This window comes from Zonotrichia albicollis, chromosome Z (assembly GCF_047830755.1).
Source record: "Zonotrichia albicollis isolate bZonAlb1 chromosome Z, bZonAlb1.hap1, whole genome shotgun sequence".
Lineage (NCBI taxonomy): Eukaryota > Metazoa > Chordata > Aves > Passeriformes > Passerellidae > Zonotrichia > Zonotrichia albicollis.
This window is the reverse complement of record NC_133860.1, coordinates 15,189,259-15,211,323: the sequence shown is the minus strand read 5'-3', so window position 1 is coordinate 15,211,323 and position 22,065 is coordinate 15,189,259. Positions and strand designations below refer to the sequence as shown.

Sequence of the window (22,065 nt, the reverse complement as noted above, 5' to 3'; positions counted from 1 at the left end):
TGGGATATGGGAATATTTTCTTGCTACCTGCCATGTATTTCAGGTGAATATTAATTGGCTGTGAGCTATGCAACGTGCTTTGATGTTGCAGCTACTTCCAGAGTGCCGGAAGCTCATCCCAGACAGGCTGTGATGGATGTCGCTGCCTGTTGCAGAGCAGCCCGTGCTCCTTGCCAAGGGTTTGATCAAATCCTGACAGCTCAAACTCCCAATTGCAACAGCAAAGCTAAAAAATTTGTGTACGCCCATGCTTATCCTTTAATCATGGTCAGGAAGGAGCTGGACACATGGAGCTAGGCACACAGCTGTGCCAGAGGTGGATGAGGGCTCTCTGTGCACTCCAAAAATAGCAATGCGCATGAGTGTTCCTGTCCTGGGAAGGCCCTTAAGACCCTTCCAAGTCCACATGCAGGCAAATGGATCCCTCCTGACCTGAAAATTTCTGGATTGAACAATGGTCCTCGGGCCCTGACTGCTGTGAGCAGAAGCCTGTCAAGATTTAAGCATCAAACTCCCCTCCCCAGGATGGGGGAGGGATGGTGGGGCTGTGGGCAGCCCCCTTCTGCCCAGCAGAGCTCCTGCCCTGCAGTCAGGTCTTCTCCATGCTGTCCCACCTGCTGTGGGTGGGCAGTGATGCCCTCACAGGGGTTTGCTTACCCTGAGAGAGGAAGGAGGTGGTGGTGAGTGAGCTGCTCCCTCATCACCCGAGCCTGCCTGCAGCCCTGCCCAATGTGTGAAGGGCATCTTTCCCTCACTCAAATGGGACCAGGTGCTGATGCCTGGCCAGTCTGGGGCAAGTGCAGTCACATGTGAGCTGCTTGCTGCCACCCCTGCTCCAGAATGATGGTGGCACTGCAGCAACTGTCCCTGCAGTGCCACCGCTTGCTCCTCTCAGGAGAAACCAGCCTGTGGTGCATTGGGAACTCACTTCCTTGTCTGCAGGTCAGGCAGAGAGGGTGCTGAAGTGAAGCCACAGCCTAGCTACCTCAGTGGGACCTGTTCCTCCTGAGACATGGCCCTCCACTACCTCTGTCTCCCCAACCTCCTGTTGCTCAGCACCTGGGCACACACCCTGCTCTGTGTGTGCCATCATCACCATCACCTTCACCACCACCTGGATTTCACCACCTTCCCTCTGTCACAGTGAGTGCCAGCAGGGCTGGATAGCTTCCACCTGCCCAATGTCATTTCAGGCACAGAGGCTGCTCCCAGAGACTCTGGCAATGGCTGGCCAGCTGGTGAGCCTGACCACAGTGCCCAGTGCCCCCTCCCAGCTCCCACAGGCTCCTCTCTGTGGCAGGACAGGGTGCAATTTTCCATTTACAGCTTTATCCTCGGCAACAGGAACGCTTCTCTGGGGCTGTGCTGTGCTGAGCTACTCCAGATGGCTCTGCAATTCCTCTGCTCACTCCGAATCCCAGGGCTGGGGCTGGACATCAGCTTCCATCGACAGGGACTTGGAGTCCAAACACATACGGAAAAGTATAAATCCAGCGTTGGCTCAGCAGGATGGGTTTGCAAAACAAAAGTCTGTTTGGCTGAACGAATGCAGATGACTGTGAACTGCAGCTCTGCAGCAAGGAGGTGGGAAGGAAAGTGCTGGGCTAGGGATGGATGCAATGGATACTCCCTGGGGTAATGCAGGGGGCCTGGCCCTGGTTTTTAGTATGCCAGCCTGAAGGCATGATTAAATTCAGTTGGGCATGGCAAATGTGCTTGGGCAGCAGTGAGAAATACTACTGTGACTGCTAAAGGAAGCCAGGAAAAAAAGTGCCCTGAGGTTGAGGTGGGAGTCACCTGCCCATTTTGCAAGGATGTGACCCCTAGCCCCTCTCCTGTGAGTTGGACACTGTTGCTGGTGCACAGAGGAAGGCTGCCCTGGCTGCAGTTTCATGTTCCCAGCTGCTATTCAAACAGTTCAGCAGATAAACAGGAAAACCAAAAGTCCCTGGTACCTCCTCATGTGTCCCTCCATTCCCAAGACTCCTGCCCAGGCTAGAGAGCACAGCAGGGCCAATCCCTCCAAAACCACAAAGCCAAAACTGTTCCTGCCATGTCCTTCCAAGGCAGCAGGGACACAACAGCCAGGAGAGGAGACCATACCTCTGGCAGCCAGTCCAGAGAGGACAAACCTATGTCTCTTAGGACAGACCTCATCCTGCTGTGCTCATCACGGGAAACACCTGGACTGGTCCCTCGGGGGCAGCTGAGGAGTGAGGGGAGACAGGCCGTGTCCAGCTTTCTGATTTCTGTATGACCTTGGAGGAGTCCTTTATACCCTGCAGACAGGGACGAGTGCACCTCCTTCCCCAGCCTTTGTCTGCCTCCATTCAGCCTGCACATGGTGAGGCAGGGGCTGTCTGGCTGTACATCAGCCAGCATAATAGAGCCCTGTCCTCACTGAGGGCCTGCAGGCAGTAACGTAATAAAAGCAGTAATAGTAATAATAATAATGGATGATGGGCATTAGGCTGAGTACTGGTTAAGCGGCTATAAAACCAGATGTAATATTATCCTGCAGAGCTAAGGGAGCATCATCAGACATTCCTGGGAAGGCAACTTGGCCAGGAGGCTACTCACAGCTCTTCCCTCTTGGTTTTTGGCTGCTGTGTCTAAGACAGGGCTTGAAGTGCAAGAAGAGCATCAGGGAGCAGCTTCTCCTTAAGGCGCTGCACGCTCACGCCTGTTAACTGTGAGTCTTCAGCTATCCATCGCCCCTGGCTGTTGTCAGACATGTCTCAAAATGAATCTGGTGGTTCGGAAAGGCAGCTGAGACCCTGTGGCATGGAGTGGCCCATCGCCCATCCCGTCTCTCCAACAAGCACTAAAATGGATCCCTTGCAGCCATTAAATATCCCCTGGCATTTTCCATGAGCAGAGGGATATTAAACTCCATGTCTTAGCCAAATGTCAGTCTAGGTAATTTAATTCTGCCTTCCTAAGTAGTATGAATTGAACTGACCTTCTGCTTAGGCAACTGTATACCTGTGTTCAGAGACTCTGAATTTCATACAGACATGGGTATCATGCAGCCTCTCCGAGATGCTCTGCATCTTCATCAGCCCAGAGCTGGAATTGGAAGGATCAGATGACCTTCTCAAGGTCACACAAGGCATGGGCAGCACATTTGATGAAGGTACCCACACCTGCAAGGCTCCATCCAAGGCTGCCTTCCTCATTTTAATGCTGTGCATCTTCTCATATTTTTCCCCAGGATCGTATGAGGAGAAAGGTGCTGAGGCAGGATGCGGATGTTGCTGCATGGTGGTGCTGTCCTGGCTTTCCTGGGGAATGCAAAAAACACCTCTTGGGCTGAAACACAAGTGAGGAAGGTGTGGTTGTGTCCTAGTCAGCCAAAAATGTCCTCATGCTGTTCCAGCCATCATGAAGGAGGTGGCAGCTGCTTACACACCACCTCACTCCTCCCTGGCATCTTCCTCTGCCTCCAGGTCCTCTTTCCTACAGACCCTTTTCCTCCTCTCTGAGGCTGGAGCCTGATGTCCGCAGGGCTCTGCAGAACCTCCTCACACTCACCTTTATTAATATTAATACTTTTGCAGAAGATGTAATTATGAAAACAATTTGCAGGAGCAAGATGAGGAAGGAGGCAGTCCGGATCTCCTACCAATAGGAGATGGGGGCCAGAGGGCCGGAAAAGCTTTTCCAGTCATCATTGAAAATGACAATGCAGAGTGACCCTTTGCAGCTGGCTGCTAATAACCAGCACGGCATGACTGCCAGCAAGGCATGGGCTCAGGACAGCAAAAGAAAGTACCAGTCATTTTCCACTCAATTAGAGACCATCTTCCCAGCGGCTGGGGGAGGGATTTTCCTCTGGTGACTTCGGGGATGGAGAAAGGAGCGAAGAAGCAAAACCAAAGGAGGTCACTCATTCCCAGGGGGTTTTTGTGCTTGCCCAGGCTGGATGGGCAGTCTGACCCAACAGAGGGTCTTCTCCCAGCTCAGATGGTGCTGGGAGGGAGAGCTGCCTGCCCTGCACTGCCCTCTCCTTGGCTTTGGGTTGCTCTGTCCCCAGCAGGGCATGAGATCGGGGCTACGTGGCTGCACTTTAACCTCCATGCAGAAGATATGATGTTTTTCTCTAGGCTAAGGGAAAAACACAGGGCAGGCTCTGACAGACAGAGCCCAGGGATTTCTGGAGAGGCATCACACAGGTCCTGGATGACACTGTCTCTTCATTTTAGCAGGATGTGTGCAGATGTTGCAATGTTCCCACTCAGCATTTTCTCAATGAGCCAAAGCAGCGGCTTTGCCCTGAGCCATAGGTTTTCCACTCTCCATCTAGCAAAGGGAAACCCAGAAATATCTCCCAGATGAGAGCTCATCGGGCCAGCTGAGATCCCCAGAGAACCTACTGGATGCTAGATCCACACCTCCAGCACTCCCCACACAGTCCTGGATTGCAGCTGCAGAGAGGAAAGCTGGAAGAGACACTGAAGCTTCAGTGAGGACTGCAGGAAACCTGGGGCAAAACTGCCTAGCAAAACACAGCAATGCAGTGCACTTAACACCAGGATGGCATGAGGAGAAGTTCCACTTGGGGTGGGTGGTGTTGTCAGCAGCAGCAGATGCTGTAATGATCTGCTAAGCCTGCCACTGCCTGCTTCAGCACTCTGTCACCACCCTGTCTATGCTGCTGGTGCATGGCACCCGTACCAAATCCTGAGGAGGAGAATTTCACAGTTGTGCAGAATATGGAGATTTTGAGGCCACTGGATACTGAAGTGGTCATGGGAGTGGGCTGGTCCAGGACACAGCCTCTCCTATCAGCACCAGCCCATCACCCCTTCCCCAAGAGCCATCCTGGAGCCAGGTGATGCCAGGTGGTGTAACCCCTCAGTGCACTGCTGAGACGTGTCCAGGCACCCTGCACCCTTCCAGACACTTGTGCAAGAGGCAGCAATAGTAGACCCGTGCTAAAGGCTGGCCTGGGGCAGTGCTGGCCTCTGCTCACCACTCCTTCGACCTGGGCCGAGTTCAAACTGCTGTGCTGGATCCAGCTTTGTGCTGGTGTTGGGATGCCCGAGGCTTGCAGCTGGGTGTGCTTCCCCAGGGGAACTGCCCTTGTGTGCTGGATGGAGGAGCAGATGTTTGGGAAGCTAGGCAGGGCTTGGGTGGGATGCAGATGTTACAAGAGGGTGCCCTGAACTCCTGCAGGAGGGAATGCAAGGAACTTGGAAAATGTTGCTTAATTGCTGTCCTGGGTCATGCAGGCTGGAGGTTACCTTCATTTTTAAGGAGTGTATCTTCCACAAACAAGACAATTTCCATTTAAAGGCACCCAAGTGATTGAAATTCCACCGCTTTCTTTCTAAGCTCTCTCCCTTGTTATCAGCATTCCCGAAGCACTGATGAACACAAGCTTAGGAAGGAATGGTATGGACCATGGTACTGACCATGGCTACAGACACATAGCAGGACAGTCCCACTCCAAAGTTATTTCCCTGCTCTGTTCAGAGCAGGTGCCTTGTTAGATATTTTTCAAGATTTGGAGTACAAAAGGAAAATCTGGTAGAGCAGTGGAGCTCCTCTTCCTGCACACCAGCACTTCCAGCTTCTCCATGCTGTGATGTGTAGGCAAAGGCAAAGACCAACCACTGGCTGCACTTTAGTTATTCACTTACTTGTTTTTCAGGTTCAGTAATTGCTACACGCAACCAGAAAATTATTTTCCAGTGTATTCCTGAACTCCATTCTCTCCTATTTTTCCTCTTCTTTGAGGATGACACACCACCAGCTGTAATCCAGCTTTGGATGTTGAAGAAAGCTCCCTGCTTTGCTTGGCAGTGTTTGGCACTGGATTGATTGCTCAGTGCATGCCCACCCTCTGCAGCCAGGGAAGTTTCTCTGCCCTGGGTTTGGACATGGTTGGGAAGCATTCCTGTGGCACAGCCTGAGACATGGACACCCCAGCCCACAGGGCCTGCTGCTCCCTGTCCCACATTGCTGTCCTGGTGGGGCAGTGAACAGATGCAAAAGAAGGAATAGGGATTTTAGGAGAGTATTAGGTAAGGGCTGGGGAGACTTGACTATAGGAGAGATTTATCTTGACAAAGATTGGAGACAAGAGAATGGGACATTTCAATTTCTCTTCCAATCCTAATTCCCATGACTCTGCTTCCAGCACAAACACCAAACCTCTCCTTTAGGGATCCTCTGAGGGGTAAGAATGGCAACACCATTTGGGCCTCACAATTTTCACAGCTCTCTGCCCTAATACCTGGCAGCTTTTTCTCCAGTATCCCAAACAGGGAAGAACTCAGCAACGATGGGTGATCTGGACCACTAGGAGTGGGATCACACATGACACTGATGTGGGATCACATGTGACATGAGGCCACTGATGTGACCAGCATGGAGTCTGCCTGTGGGCATCCTGCCTGGCTCCCCCAGGATGCTCAGGCACCAGCAGGGCCCTGTGAATGGGAGGAGCACAGGGAGGAGGCCAGGGAGGAGGCAGACCCCCAGGATCCCATCTCCATGGGGTCTGAGAATCCAGAATCTCCACCTGGAGAGCCAGTCCCTTCCCTGCCCCATCTTCCCAAAGGATACAATGCAGAGCAAGCCAGCCCCCGCACCGCCTGCTGCTGCTGTGGAAGTTACCTATGGCGAACTCGTCAAAGGTGAGCGTGGTGAAGTTTTTGCCCAGAGGATTCGTGACTGTCAGCGTCACCTTGTACTTCACTGTCGAGAAGAGCTGGAGGTATCTGATGTGACACCTGTTTTTGGGAACGGCATCCTTCTCACACACCATGTCTTTTGTGCCATGTCTGGAAAGCAGAGGTGAGAAGAGCTGTTACCTGTGGATGCAGTTACCCAAGCTGCTGGAGGAAGGAGGCAGGCTGTGCAGCTCTGCATCCCCACTAAGAAAATGGTCCCCATGCTCCAGCCCTTGCTGCAGCCAAAGGGCTGCTCTCCTCCTGCCAGGGAATTGTGTGGGCTCCTGTCTATGAGGTTTTGTCCCAGGCCTACACAGAGGCTTCAGTGAACATCCTCATGCTGGCCCCAAGGGAAGAATGGGACCCTGCTGGGGTTGGGTTTGGCTCTGGCCCTCCCATGGGAGGAACAAGGTCTCTTGATGGTGGCACAACCTCAGAAGATAATACATGGCATCAGCCTCTATAAGAGCTGTGCCAGAATCTGACTCAGGGTACGGAATGATGCCATGCCAAGGCCAGCTCTAGGTGAGAGACACTGCTGCTGCCCAACAACAACCAACTTACACCAGGAAAGAGCATGGATGTGCTAAATGTTCCAAACAATAGTGGGCACAGCATCCACTACAAACAAGTGGTGCAGAGATGATGGTCTTGGGAAGCATAGAAAGGGGACATGGGGGATGGGGACTTTCCTGGTCCCTTCTAAGGAAATTGAAACTTTCTTGGCACAAAGTCCTGGTCCCAAACATCCAGTTTGTATGTCCTCAGAAAATCCTTCCCCATGCCCATTTTTGGGACACTGATGCCATATGCTCAGCACAGGTCAGACCCACTGTCCCAAGACTTCATGGCACTACCTGAGACCTGCTCCAGGCTGTGGGGACTGAAACTCACCCTGCTGCACCCTTTATTCCCAGACACTTACATGACGGAGATGTTGAAGGAGTTGGGGATGTAGGTGGGAGTGGGCAGGTGCCAGCTGCAGTAGAAACCCTTCGGGTAGTTGTTGGACCGGCACATCAGCACTGGCTCCTTCGGGGGCACTGCCAGGGAAAGAGAAAAGGCGATTAACCTAATTAGCCACCTGAGGTGAGCTTATCACCAAATTCTGAGCAAAGGGATGACCCACCACTGCCAGCTGCTGCCAGACTGGGAGGGGAGAGTTTGCAAGGGGAGCCTGGTCTGTGTTGGAAGGATCTGGGGATCTTTGTCCCATGTCTTCTGCTGAGGTCCTCTATGGCACCTTGCTTTGGGCTGGGCAGTGCAAACCTCACCTTCTCCTTGGGCAGCTCACTGCTTCTAATGAGGGGTGGAGTGATAGAGATGGTTTGCAGGTACCAGAGGAAATTGTCTTCAAGGCTGTGGCAGAGATGTTGCTGATGAGGAGGAGGTGCTGCTCTCTTGACCCCATTAATCCACACTGCTCACAGCTTTCTCTGCCACACCCCTGGGGAGTGATAAACTTATTGAGGGATGGTCCTCTAAATGATCAGAGGTCACCAAAGGGAGGAAGAAGGACCAAGATGAGGAGGAGCAATCTAAAACCAGTGGAGACAATCCAGCTCTGTAAGAGGACTAACAGTGTTGATGCTTTTGGCATGGGGAAGAGCATCCCTGACTCTGCTGCACTGCTTCCAAAGAGTCACAGAGGCAACAGGAGACAGGATGAGAGCACCCAGAGGGAGCAGCCTTCCTCTGGTGTGGAAGCTTTGGGACGCATCTCCAAAGTTACACCCTGTTGGCTCCTTCCCTCGTTCCTATGTCTGAACACAGGTGTTCCTGAGCCACTGCCTTCCATTTCCCTGATTGGCCCTTATCTTTGTACTGCCCTGAGACCAGGGTCAGCCTCCAGGCCCCTGGAGAAGGACAGGGGGACTCTCCATGTGTATGGGCTGGGACCTGAACATCTCACCATGCGGCTGAATTAAACATCTGTGGATATTATGCAAAGCTCATTTTTGCTTCTTTACCTTGGACTTTACTAGTAGCAATTTAGGCTGCAACACTCTGGCCTCACCAGCTGATCCTAGAGGTTGGAGGCACAAGAGGATTTTAAACCCAGTGAAGTGTTCACACTGTACTTGGCTTTCCTGGAGGCATGTGCAGTGCCCTCTTCTTTCTGCAGGAGCACAGCAAGGGCTGCAGGAAAGCTCTGTAAAATGCTGACGGAAGGTGCATGCAAAGAATGAGATTTGATATATTTTGGCTGATAAATTTTCCCCTTGTGGGTAAAAACCTTACCTGATCTGACACCAAAGTCAACTCTTCTTGGTACCCAGGCACTTGCACTGATTGTTAAGAACAGCACCCAGGCACAGTGCCTTGCCATAAAATACACTCTCTGGGCCTGATGTGCACAGGATTCCCCTTGGAAAGGCTGTCTGATCCTATGGTGCTCCCTCTTCCGCTTCCTTCATCAGCCCTCATCCCCATCCATCCACTGGGAATATCCCAGGACCTGCTCTTCTCTCCCAGCAGGCTTTTTGAATCAAACCGAGCAGACCGGCAGCCCCGGAGCCTCTCCAGCCCCGGAGCCTCTCCAGCCCCGGAGCCCGGGTGTCACTGGTATGGCACACGCTGGGGCACAGCTTTCTCGGGAATGAGCCCCACCTGCGGCTGGAGCCTACAGCCTACCACGGTCTACAGCGGGGAAACTGAGGCACAGGCCTTGTGCACCCCTGGGGCAGGGCTTGGAGGGCAAGCAGCTGATAATGGAGCCAAGTGCAGCAGAGTCAGGGAGCAAGGAGGAGAGGGAGCGGGAGCGGAGGGGGCCGGCGGGAGGGAGGGCTGTGCCGCTCCGCTCCGTGTTCCTCCTAATGGACATTTCAGCCTTCAGCCGGCAGACGAAGGCCAGAGCCTGGTTAATGAGCCTCCGGGTTAAATTATTCAAGCAGACCCTCCACATCCAAGCAGAATGGCTAATCGCAAAGCCAGAGACAAGGGCCTGATCCCTGATACAGCGCCATCCTCTTCCTCCTCCCCGCAGGCTCCTTAACCCCTTCCCTGCCCGCCCTGGTCAAGGGCAGCATTGCTGTTTGCGGGGCGCAGTGGGGGGGTCGGGGGTGTCCCGGGGGAGCTGAAGGGGTGCAGGGGGGTTGGGGACAGCCTCTGGGTGCCGGGTGACCGCGTGGTGGCACTGTGGGCTAGCAGCACCTGCCCGGCAAAGCGGGACGGGGCTGGCACTGCTGCTCGGGGACGCGGGGGACACCGGGGATGCCACCGTGGGCGGCTCGCACACTTGCTGCTGGTGCTCAGCTGTTCCTCCCGGGACCGAGTGTCGCAGGGAAGCCAGGCTGAAGCAGGCGGGGCTTTTTCGAGCATTCCTGGAGTCCTGCAGGGTGCAGCCCTACCAGCGCGGCCCAAGATGCTGCACTGCTATGCGCCGCAATTAGTCCATCTCAGGATAATTTATCTCTGTTGTCTCCAGTATCACGCCGGATCTGGCGCTTGGTGATCTGTGCTAATTCCTCCGCTGAGGAGGCTGGGGCAGGTTCACTCCTCCAGGTTCGTTAGGCTGGGAGGAGGAGGGAGGGCTGCGCATCCTGCATCCCTCTTCGATCCCCACTCTGCAGCAGCCTTTGAAGGTGCCCCATTTCCACCGTTCCCAGCATTGAGTGCCGCGAAAATCCTGCCCTCTACTTCAAGGCTGGTCCCCAATAGCAGCCCCAGCCTTTTGTGTCCAGCCCGCTCCACCTCTCACCCTCTGGTGTCTTTCAGCAAGCCAGAGGTGGAAGGAGAGCCTGGGGAAGGGAGATGAAGTGATCCTCACATCCCTGCCCTCCCGATGCGGAGTTCAAGCACAGATGCAGCTGAAGGGAAGCTGCTGTATGGAGCCTGTCTCAGCCCAACCTTTGCCCTCCTTTTGTGTCAGGCAGATATCCCCTTTTCCACCTTGATGGGCAGAAGGTTCATGGCAGGGTGTGAGGCCCGTGCAGTGTGCCACTGGGGGCTGTGACCATGACACCACATGGGTGACTGTGGCCACCACTGCCAGGCACCACAAAGGACGGAGCTGCAACCCCTTCCCAGCTGCCTTGCTGCATCAGGAGGGCTCTCTTTGCCCACCCAGCCTTGGTGTGTTCTCCAAGCTGGTGGCAGGTTCCTCACCCCCTATGGGAGATGGCAGCCTGCAATCTTGTTCCTCTCCCCTCCTCTCCCAGGAAAGGCGCTCACTGGCACAGCTCATGCTGCCCATCAAAGGCTCTTAAAGACAGCAAATAAAATTGCAGGCTCCAATCGATCCAGTGTGCTGTAATGCTGTCTTTGGAGGTGGGCCAGCCCATCAGGCCAACAGAGAGAGCAAGAAAGGCAGTGGAGGAAAACAAAGCCATCAAGGGAGCAGCATTAGAGGTTTTTTCTGCCCTGAGGTTTTAGGCAGTGCTGCTGGGTGTGGGGTGTCCTGCTCCAACCTTCTCCATCCTCCCCCAGATGATGTCCAGCTCTCAGCACCTGCCCCACACCACAAACAGCCCAAACAACAGGTTGGGCTACTTGGCCACTCCTCCCTGGGCTCCTGCACACAGCCTCCCTAATTCTGGCAAATATTTACACCCGTGTTGCCTCATGGAGCTGCTGAACTCAGTAAAAGCAGAGCTCTTTTCCTTCTGCCACAAACAGCGCCTGCCCTCTCTAATCTGTCTATTAACCTCTAGCATGGCGGGGAGCCACTTCTCCCATGTGCTCTGCTGATGTCCTCTCTGAAAACCCAGCATGTTTAATGCCTGGCTGTGGCAGCTTCCCAGAGGCTTGGGTTGCGACCAGCCTCGCTGCAAAAGCCCTGGGTGAGGCGAGGAAAGGCTCAGATCTGAGCTCAGAGCTGAGCACGTCCCATCTGGGCACGTGGCTCACAAACTGTGAGATGCTCCAGCAAAATCTGGGTCTCCCACAGCAGTGAAAGCTGGTGCCAGGGTCACTGTCCCTGCAGATCCCTGAAAAGGCCAGTAGCAGGAATACAGCTGGCTTTCCCAGCCTCATGCTTTGCATCCATTTAACTTTGTCTCTATGGCTTTTTGGAAATAGCTGTCACTTGACCAGCTTCAGCACTTCTGCTCAGCTGGGGACAGCACCACCAGTGGTCCTGGAGGATGAAACAGTTCTGGATACACCAGCACAGAAACCGATTTTTGTTTCCCTCCTCATCTCTAAAGCCCAGTTGTCCTTGTACCCTGAGTCCCACTGTGCAGGGGAAAACTGTGACCAATCCATTTTAGAAACCACTAAAAATGATCTACAAGAGCTTTTCCTAGCTCTGCTAGGTCATGAGATAATGGACATTAAAATCATGACACTTTTATATATAGAAAAGTTATTTTAGGTCACTTTTAGAGGTTTCTGAAATGGATCAGTTATAATTTTCCTCTCCTGCTGAGGGCTGAATGCACTAAAGATGCCTTGCTCCACAGGTGGAGGGATACAAAAAATAGCACCAATAAAAGTTTTAAGAGGCCTCTCAAACACTTCTGTAGGAGGTATTTTTTCTGGTGCACTTGGGGCACATTCAGGCGCTGGGCTGATGGGGGATAATGAGCCCATGGTGTGCTTTTGGGGTCACCTGCATAACTCATCATCTCGGTCTGGGGCGAGCAAAAGCTCCAGGGTCCATGGCAGCAGCATGTGCTCGAGCTAGAGGTACAGCTGTGACACAGCCTGCCTGCACACGGGCAGGAGCCCCGTGCTGCCCCACGACCAGCGCTGTTCTGCTGCCAAACTCCTGCTGTTTGCGCCCCACGTGCCCATGGCAGAAGCAGCGGGCCCTGGTCCAGTGGGCACATGGGGTGCAAACAGCAGGAGATTGGCAGCAGGAGTTTGGCATCACCCAGTGACTTTTTTTTCACACCAGTGCTGTGGTGTGAAATACAGAATACAGAGAAAAAGCCACCCAACTGACCAAAAGCAAAGCTGCAGAGGCTTAGACAGCACAATAGGAATCCACCTGGGCACGAGATGCCAGCACTGAGCACGTGGGCACGGGAGCAGCAGACCTTGCTATTCCACACACGCATCCACACAGATGCTTTTGTTATGCACATGCTGGCTGCCAGCACGATGTATTATTTATCTAATGCTGCTTTTCTAAAAGCCTGTTTGTGTACAGGAGGCTGGTAGGAAACAACAAAGAAAACAATGATGAATAAATCATAATTCTACTGCCAGGTGTATCAGGGGAGCATCTGTCTGCCATGTGCCCCCTGAGCTGGAGTGCAGCATGGCTGTGGCTGGGGACAGTCCCTCCATGGACCCAAATGTTTGGGTGCAACTGTGTTTTGTTGTTGGAGAAAGGGAGGGACGTGAAGCTTTGAATTTGCTCTGTTTCCCCTTGACCATCTGCTCTTCTTGGATAAGTGTGAGGATGAGAAGGGGTGTGGAGGACAGCAGGTGATGCTCCCTATGTTCGGGGAACATCACGCTCATAACTACCATTTCTTCAAGAAGGATAAAGCAGGTGGTTTTAATTTGTTGGTTTTGTGTTGTTGTTTGTTGTTTTTTTTTTTTTTTTTTAGTTGATGCAGCAACATTCATTTGAGAGAGAATTAGAGAACCCAGGGGTGCAGGATGAGATGGGTTTGTTTCTCACTGACCTCCTGGGTGACCTGGGCAAGTCATGCAGACAGGGTTTAAGTCTCTCCCTTTCAGTCTAAGCCACCCCAGGCTTAGCAAATGGACATTTTCTGGGGGACATTCCTTTCCCTTGAAATTAGGCACTGAAGATATATCCCTCTGGAGTGTGAAGCACCCCAGCTGATCACCAGAGCTGCCCACATTCAGCCAGCATCCAGCCCTCAGACTCAACATTGCAGCACCTCCCTGGTAGCTCCCAAAATGGGCCAGGGACACCTGCAGCTGCAGCCAAAGACCTCTGACCCTGCTGCCACCTAAGAGCCATCTCCCCAGCCTCAAAGAGCAAGAATTTATTCCCCAAGAAGGTGCTGGAGAAAAAGGTGGACTCAGCAACAGATAAATTTCTAAAAGACCCTGTTTTACACTGATTGGGGCTCATAAACCAAGCTATGGATTTTCTCATTTCCCTTGTAGAAAATTCAGTGAGCATGGTAAGAGGCAGTGCTGTAAATTTTTGGGAGAAGAAGAGAGAAGAGAGAAGAGAGAAGAGAGAAGAGAGAAGAGAGAAGAGAGAAGAGAGAAGAGAGAAGAGAGAAGAGAGAAGAGAGAAGAGAGAAGAGAGAAGAGAGAAGAGAGAAGAGAAGAGAAGAGAAGAGAAGAGAAGAGAAGAGAAGAGAAGAGAAGAGAAGAGAAGAGAAGAGAAGGATCCCACTTTGAGCCAAAGTGGCAGGGCAAGCTCCCAGGGTGATCACAGGCTCACTGGAGTGTGCTCCATCCTGCAGTGCATGAGGCCATGCTGCTTCCAGCACAGCAGAGCTGCTCCTCAAACCTGACCATTCTCCAGCCTCTGGAAAATTATCAAGCAAACCTCACAGCATTGATCTGTGAAAGGGAAGAGCAAGAGCAGAGGCGCTCTGGCAACCCTGACACAGGGTGGGCTGTTTCTCTGGAATGGCAGCCTTTGCTGGAGGTGCTCCCCAAGGTCCAGGATGCTACAGGAAGGTGATTTAGGCAGCAGAAGCCATCTGGCATCCCAAACCCACGACAGGCTCTCTTGTTCCCATTCCCTCTGGCAGCCCTGGTGCTTGGCAGCATTGCTGTCCCAGGGAAATGCCCATCCTGCTGAGCACACCTGCACTCCAAACCCAGCTGTGCTCCTGGAGGTGACTTTATTCCCATGGGGCAGCGTTCCAGGCCGGGTGCCTTAGGGAGAGATGCACAGCAGGGACGCAGGACACCTCCACCCTCCACTTGGGACCACACCACAGCAGGAAATCCCTTCTGACCCACCCCAGTCCTCCATCAGAAACCGAAGAGCAGCTTTGCTCTGAAACAATATTAAATATTGAACAAACGAACGCAAACCTGTTATCTGGGATAATTGTGAGTAAATAAAACATTTAACCAAACCAAATGCAGCTGTTTCCACTTGGAGCCGGCACAACAGCAGGGAAGCCAGCTCAGCTACTCTGCATCCTCGTTACGGCAGCTGATTATTGTTTTGTGTATAACAGTAGCACCGCCAGCCCTGGAGCGGGGCCGGGGCCGCGGTGCTCGCTGTGGTACCCCGGGGATGGTACCCGTGATGCGGCGGGATGCGGCAGCGCCGCGCCGGGCACGGGAAGCTCGCTGCAGCGCTGGGGTTTGCTCGTCAGCCCGGGGAGTTCACGGCGAGGCCGGCTTTTCCTCCCCCAACACCTCTGCGAGGGGATTTGCATGTAACATAAACCATTTCAGAGCCAGGTCACCGGTTCGCACATAGCCCAGGGCAGTGATGACCGAACCTCGTTACCGGCTGCTCGGGGATTGACTGTGCCGGGCCCCCGTCCAGCTCCTGCAGACCTGGAGAGCGGGCTGGGGTGAGGGAGCGTGCAGCAAACGAGGGGAAAGTGCCGGCAAACGGGGCTCAGGAGGCTCCGGGGATGGAGAGCATCTCCCTGCCTACAGCTCAGGGCTGGAGCATCCCGGGACGCCACTCTGCCATGCCCAGGCAGCGGGGAAGGGGAGCAGGGCGCTGATGTGCTCTCAGTTTCTGCACATTCTCAGGGCTTTCCACGGCTGGGATTGGAGAGGAGAGCTTCATGCCCCTGCAGCTCCCACCCAGCCAAATCCTGGGCCTGTCTCTTTGAAAACGGCTGGGAAAGATGAAGGGCATGAATTACATGGGGTTTTCCAGTCCCTGCCAAATTAATTTCTCCTTCCGGGGGACTGTTCTCCTTGACATGGGGCTGGATGCAGTGTGCCCAGGCAATGCAGGCACAAGATGCTTCCTTGTAACTCAGGGGTTCCCCAGCAGCTGCTGCCCACCCCAGGGAGGTGGTGGTGGGTGCACTTGGGAGCACAGCACAGCCCTGGTCTCCAGGGAGAAGCAGCTGCCTTCCTTGGCTCTCTGTGATAAAAGGTTTGACCAGCGCAGCCTGCAAAGCCCCAACAATCTCCTTTGGGAACTCAGCTGGAGAAGCCACAGAGAGGAAACGTCCCTGTGTGCTGAGAGGGAGAGCTGAGCCTTTTTTGGTCGTGCAGGGGGAATGTAGGGTGATCCCAGGGGTTCTTCAGGTACTGAGGACCCCAAGGATCCCCTGCCTTCATGCCTGCACTGCAAACAGCAGAGAACTCAGCACTCCCTTCTCCCTCTTTCCCCAGCTCCAGGCAGAAATTCACTGCACAGCCTACACCATGCAATGCCCCTGCCCCCTCCACCACCTTATTTAACAGCTGCAAGAAAGCAATCCATCCTCTCTCCAGATGGAGGAGACAGGGAAAATACCAGGTGTGATCAGACACAACTGGGACCATCAACAGCCATGTATCCTTGGCGAAGCTGTCCCACCAGAACTCCTGGAAGTTGTATATTTATCCAGGAGGAGCCTCTGGAGGGAAGCTATAAGCACTTTGTCTTGCACTGAGCAACAAGCTAGCCACGAATATTACCAGCTATCTCCCTGTGGGGGAGTGTGGGCTGCCTTTAACAGGCAGCAGCTCTCCAAAAATGCCTCCTCTCTCTTCATCTCTCTTGACATGCAGTCTGGTTATATCCCCTTCCCTGCTCTCCTCTTTCCCAGTGAGGGAAGTACCTGCTGGCAGAGAGGCCTCTCACCCATGGGAAATGGAGAGGTTTCTGTAAGAGGTTTCTGACTCTCTTGGCAGCACAGAGAATATATTTGGGTTTCTCCTGTCTGGGCAGGAGGAGTGATGGGAGTGGTTAGTAAGAAGACCTACCCCCTACCCCCTTTCTCCTCACACTAGCACTGTCTTTTGCATGTAAAGTTTCTTTCCTTCAGCACTTATTGAAAACCACCCTCTGTTTTCACCCACGTGTTCTGCTAGGAATATGTCACAGTCTGTTCTTCTATCCCTTCACAGGACAGACCCCATGGTGCCCTTGAGACTGTAATGACTGCTCTGCTTTGGATTCAGCCAGGACAGGGGGCTTAAAAGTGGGCATCTGTATCACACAGCACACCAGATGTGTGCACAGGCAGAGCCATTTGCTCATCCTGTGTTTGCCCATCCTGATGGCATCTGGGTCTGCTCACCCAGACTCAGCATCCCCTGGCCAGCGACTCACATCCTTGGGGCTGCCCTTCTTCTCCTGGTGATCTCCTGGTGAGATGCTGCTCTGCTCCTGGGGCTGATCTGCAGCCTGTGCCTGTCCCTCAGCTGCCAGGACCGTGCTGTGAGTGTGGAGAGCCCTGTCCCCTGCAATACTGGTGGCTTTGCCCAGCTTCAGGTCATTGTTGCAGTCCTGCTGGGAAACCACCTGCAGGCTCCTTGCAAAAACAGCTAGGCTGGAGCCAAAGGAGATGCTGGAGGTGGGTGTAGAGAACTAACCCAGGACCAGAAGGAGCTTCTCCCCATGCTGTTCCCACCCTGGATATGTGAGAGTCCTCCGAGCAGCAGTCAGCCTCCTTTGGTACATCCAGAGAAGCCACCTGACTCTTCCCACCTGTGCTTCTGCATGATGAAGTCTGGAAAAATCACAGCACTGGAGCTGAGATGGACACCACAGGGGTGACTCTGGTTTGTGGTGTTATTCTGGCTGCTCAGGGATGATGATAGCCCGATAATGACAGGCATTTGGGAAGATGTGTCATTTATCATAAGGAATGAGGTCTCCACACGAGTCCTTAACTGCTCACTCTCTGTCTTTGAGAAAATACCAGACATGTCACTAACAGTAGGAGTGTTCCCAGTTCAAGCTGGAATTTCCCCTGTGCTATTGGTACCTTGGGGTGGAGGCAGGAAGATCATCAGTCTCTGTAGCTCACCAAAAATGTGTCCAAGCAGATGAAAAACAAAAGTGTGTGACATTTCAGGAGGCGTTGGGCTGCAATACCAGCTCAGCTAATAGCACTGCTCAAAAGCACAGCTCTCTTTACTAATGTCTGTTTTTTTATCCTCAGGCCTCAATCAGACCCTGGCCTCATTCTTTTCTTAAGGCAATGAGGTCCTTGGGATGATGTAAGTCACACAGCTCCGAACTTCACTGCATTTGGAAGTAATAGCCGTGTCTTTAACTCAGCTTGGCTTCAAGGGAGGTCCCATTATCCAGCCCATCTGTAAAGAAATTGAGCTAAAAAAAGGCCCTTTGCTTTATGAACACGACACTCATCTTCCTCAAATCCTGGCTGGCTGCTTAAATCCCCACCAGCAGCAGTGAGCAGACCCCAGGGGATGTTTGTGCCACGTGTGGCCAGGGCAGCTCCAGCTTGGGGAGTCCCTTCCCACAGCGTGTGAGAGCCTGGCATTTGCAAAATAAAACGTGAGCCACAAACCAATTCACTTAGTCACAGAGACTGTTTTTCCACCTGCTCTAATCACCACCTTTGCAAGGTTGTTTTCATTTTGCTCCCTCCCTACCATCCCCAGCTCCACTCTGCAGCAAGCACCTCACTAAATTCCCCTAATCTCCCCTTTAGGTCATAGGATATCTTTTAATTCTTTAATCAATTTTCCTCCGGACTCCCTGTAATTTATCGATGGTCTTTTAACAATGAAACCCCAGAAGCAAACACACCTTCCCTGTGAGCATCAGCACCGGATCAGTGGCAGTAGCAGCATCCTTGCCAAGCCTGCCCTGACAGTGATAATCTGGATGCTCAGCACAGCCTCTCCCACCTCGTGGAGGACAGCAGCCTGCCACGCATCCTCTGATTTGCTTACAACAAAGAAGAAATAAAAAGCACTTGAAGCACTTATTGTCATGTAAAAATATTGCTATCAGTGTTTTAATTATTTCCTGAGGAATGGTGGGAGCCCCCAGCACGGAGCTCCTGCAGGGTGGGCAACCTTCCTGCACACTCCAAGCACCCACAGCAGGGAAGGAGCTCGGACCCAGAGGATCACAGACATTTTTTGGGCAGGATGAGGGGGCCGGTATGCTAGGATGGGCACCATGCACAAATGGTTGGTGCACTGCTGCTTTTTTAGGGAACACAGCACATTGTTCATGCAGCAGCACTGTCCAGCACAGTGGGAGAAGCTTGAGAGACCTGGGGCAGAGGAGAGAGGAAGGCACTGTGCCCAGATACCCCACTGATTGTCTGGGAGAGATTTCTGGCTGTGTTGTGGTCCCTGCAAGGGCTCAGCAATGGATCAAGTAGTTTGGCAGGGAAGCCTAGAGCTGCTCTTTCTTCCCCTCCCTTTCTCACCCCCTCCAAGGTCAAACAGTCCTGGACTCAATAAACTGTCGCAGGGGCTCCAGGGGATTTTAGGAGGCATTTGCTAGGATTTCAGCAGACCTGAAGCATGACTTCACAGGGATGGGGGGGGGGGGGAAATACCCTAGAGCTTTGGAGAGAAATGTTATTAGAGTCACTGAAGGATTTTGCTGTGCTCTCTGAAGCGTTTCACAGAAAATTACAGGTGAAGAGCAAGCCCCATGGTCTGGACCTTGCCAGCAGCATAAGGATGCTGTGGTGGCTGGGCTCACATGAGCCCCACTTCCCTATCATGAATCAGAAGCACACTGCAAACACCTCCTGCAACAGGGACTCTCCTCTTGTTGCACACAGATGGCCCACAATCCTTCTGAGACGAGGCGAGCAGCTGGGACAGGTCTGAGAGCCAGGGCTTGGCTGCAGATGAGGGCTGCGAGGGTGTGCTGGCAAAAACCAGACAGGGCAGAGCAGTCTGGGTTTATCCAGTAGTTCGCAATCCTCTACTAGAGCAGAAAAAACACCTCTGACTGGGTTAATGCCAATGCAGTTAGGTGTATCCTGTGCTGTATAAGTCACCAGCAACATGGGAAGGAAGGCAACACATCTGGAATAAGTGGGAGAATACTGTGGTGCTGCCAAAGTTTTGGCCCTTTCCAGTGGTGACATGAGGTTGAACCTGGCCAGGACCCAGTATGGGAAGACTTGGGGTTTGCCTGACAGAGGGAGGTGCTGGAGGCATAGCATTGCTACCTGCCCCATGCCCAGAAGGTTGTTCAGAGACATTTCTGGAGAGCAGATCCCACCGCAGCACCCATGGCTTTATGGCAGAGCAGCTCACACCATGGCCCAGCACAGTGAAACTAAAATGAATTTTGGGGTTCTAACTCACACATGCATCTCGGTGGCTTTCTGTCCTGCTTTCTGCACTAATATGGGATGGAAAGGCAAGAACAGGGCCAGGACCCACCGGGCAGATACACTGTCTTTGTTCCACCCCCATGCTGATGCTTTACTTGGACACTTGAGGAAGTCTGTAGCTCGAAAGCAGCTGTCGCTATGAGCCAAAATGGGTTGCAAATGTATTGGCATGAGTTGTGTCATCTGCAGTGTTTAATAGGATCCATTTTCCAGGGAAGGGGAAAAGGAAGAAGAGGACGGGAATGCTTAAATCAGCAAAACAAACATTCACCGCCCCTTCCGAAGCACTACACCCAAGGCAATAGATTATTTATGGAAGTTTGGTCTGGAGCAATAACCTGCAAGGGCTTCTCACAACAATGCAGCTGCATTCAGATGTCAAACCAAAATCCTTAGCACTTAATACCTTCAAAGTCTGTACACAGAATGGATGCGTTGCTGGTCCCAGTGGAGTTATTGTGGGATTTGTCTCTCATTTCACCATTAGCCCCGTTAACATACTAATTCCTGCTGCCCTAGAACTGGGCAGTGGGCCTCCCTTCCTGGTGACACCTACACCATGCCTAGGCTCTGAAATGATGCAGGAGTTGCCTGCCCACGTGGGAATTGCTGCAAGGCTTGGGAAAAGTGGTAGATGGGAGGAAAGCATCCTGTGCCACCTTACAGGGAAATGGAGGCACACAGCAGTCAAGACAGGCTACTGAGGATGGGGAGGCTGACAGAGGATGCCTGTTAAAACCCTCAGCCCTGAGAGCAGCTCTCTGCTGAACCCCAGGTGCTCTGACACCTCTGCAGGCATCTGAGCACTGCTGAGCTCAGCACCCATGGGTGGCTGAGCTGCCCAGGCCTCTGTCTCTTGCCTGGCCCCAGGCAAGGCTGGGAGATCCCTCCTTGCCTGCCTGGCTTCCCTGCAGCCCAAGCAGATGTTCTGGGTCCTGTGTCCTGGGACAGATCCCGGCTTGATTTATTACTGGACGTGACTTCTGGAGTTTGTCAAAGGCACCCGCTCCCCCTCCCCTGACTTTTCCCACACCCTTCCCATTTTGTTTTACGTTCACTTTGTGGTCTCCCCACCATAGCTTGCAATAAACAGAAACTCATTTCCAGTATAAACAACTGCACACTCTGCCCCAGCGAGCCGTACGACCCTGCCTTTCCCGCTCCCCACCCCTGTCTGCTTTTGGGCTCTGGGAAAACAGCCTCTTTCTTCTGCCTTTTTTTCATGGCCCCCCCCCTTCCCCCCCCAAGTCTCCTGGCCCTTTGCATTTTTTTTTCTTTCTGAGATTTATAACGTGCCAGCCAGAGCTGGAGTGGTCTATCCCACTCCACATCACGTACATGCTATTAAAAGTAAAGCTGCCAATAGATCTCAGTAAGGAAAACCACCTGAGCTCTGCCTGAGCTGAGGGTTTACAAGATGGGGATGCCGGCCCTGACATGGTCAAAAGCCTTTCAAGATGTGGGATGTCTCTCAAGGCAGAATTTAGAAGAGTTGAATCATAGAGTGAGGACGTACAGGGCAGATCTTGTCCTCCCCAAGCCATGAGTCAGGAGAGATGCCACCCTGATGGGAGCCAAGCCTGGTGAGAAACTTCACAGGAATGCCATGGAGAGCTGGACAGACACCTCTCTGAAGGGCTGGGCTGATGCTCTCAGTTGCTTTTATCTATATTTAACCACCTGGAAAGGAGCTGGTTGGGCCAAGCAGTCTGTCTCAACTCTTTCTGTGCTTGATGGGGACAGACAGACAATAGGGGACAGCAAATCAAATCTTTCCTTTTTACGGAGAGTCCTGTCTGCAGGGTTTTCACAGAATCATGGAGTATGCTGAGTTGGAAGGGACCCATAGGGATCACCAAATCCTGCTCTTAGTTCTGCACAGGATAGCCCCAAGAATCCCACCATGTGCCTGAGAGCATTGCCCAAACAGTTCTGAGCTCTGTCAGGCTTAGTGCTTACTGCCCACTTCCCTGGGGAGCTGTTCCAGAGCCCAGCCATCCCCTGGGAGAAGAACCTTTTCCTATTAACCAACCTAAATCTCTTCTTACACAGCCTGAGGCCATTCCCTCAGGTCCTGTCACTGGGCACCACAGAGAAGAGTTCAGAGCCTGATAAAAATGCATAAAACATTGTAAATGTTTTTGACGCCTGGAAGAGCTTGCCAAAGGCTCAAGAGGATTCCCTGCCGTTGGAAGTCTTCATATCAGGGCTGAATGCTTTCCTCACAGGAAAAGCTGCCCTTCAAAGAG

At 52.9% G+C, this 22,065-nt stretch overlaps 1 protein-coding gene across 10 annotated transcripts in view; it reads right to left on the bottom strand.

Moving 5' to 3' along the window:
• The window catches only part of CNTFR (ciliary neurotrophic factor receptor), a 202,440-nt gene that overhangs the window by 14,443 nt on the left and 165,932 nt on the right, over positions 1-22,065 (bottom strand). For all 10 annotated transcript variants that reach the window (XM_026796270.2, XM_005491719.4, XM_074532809.1 and 7 more), the window contains 2 exons: positions 7,606-7,723; positions 6,625-6,791 (listed from right to left, as the gene is read on the bottom strand). In XM_026796270.2, the coding sequence (XP_026652071.1) occupies positions 6,625-6,791; positions 7,606-7,723 (285 nt within the window). The remainder of the gene's footprint in view (positions 1-6,624; positions 6,792-7,605; positions 7,724-22,065) is intronic.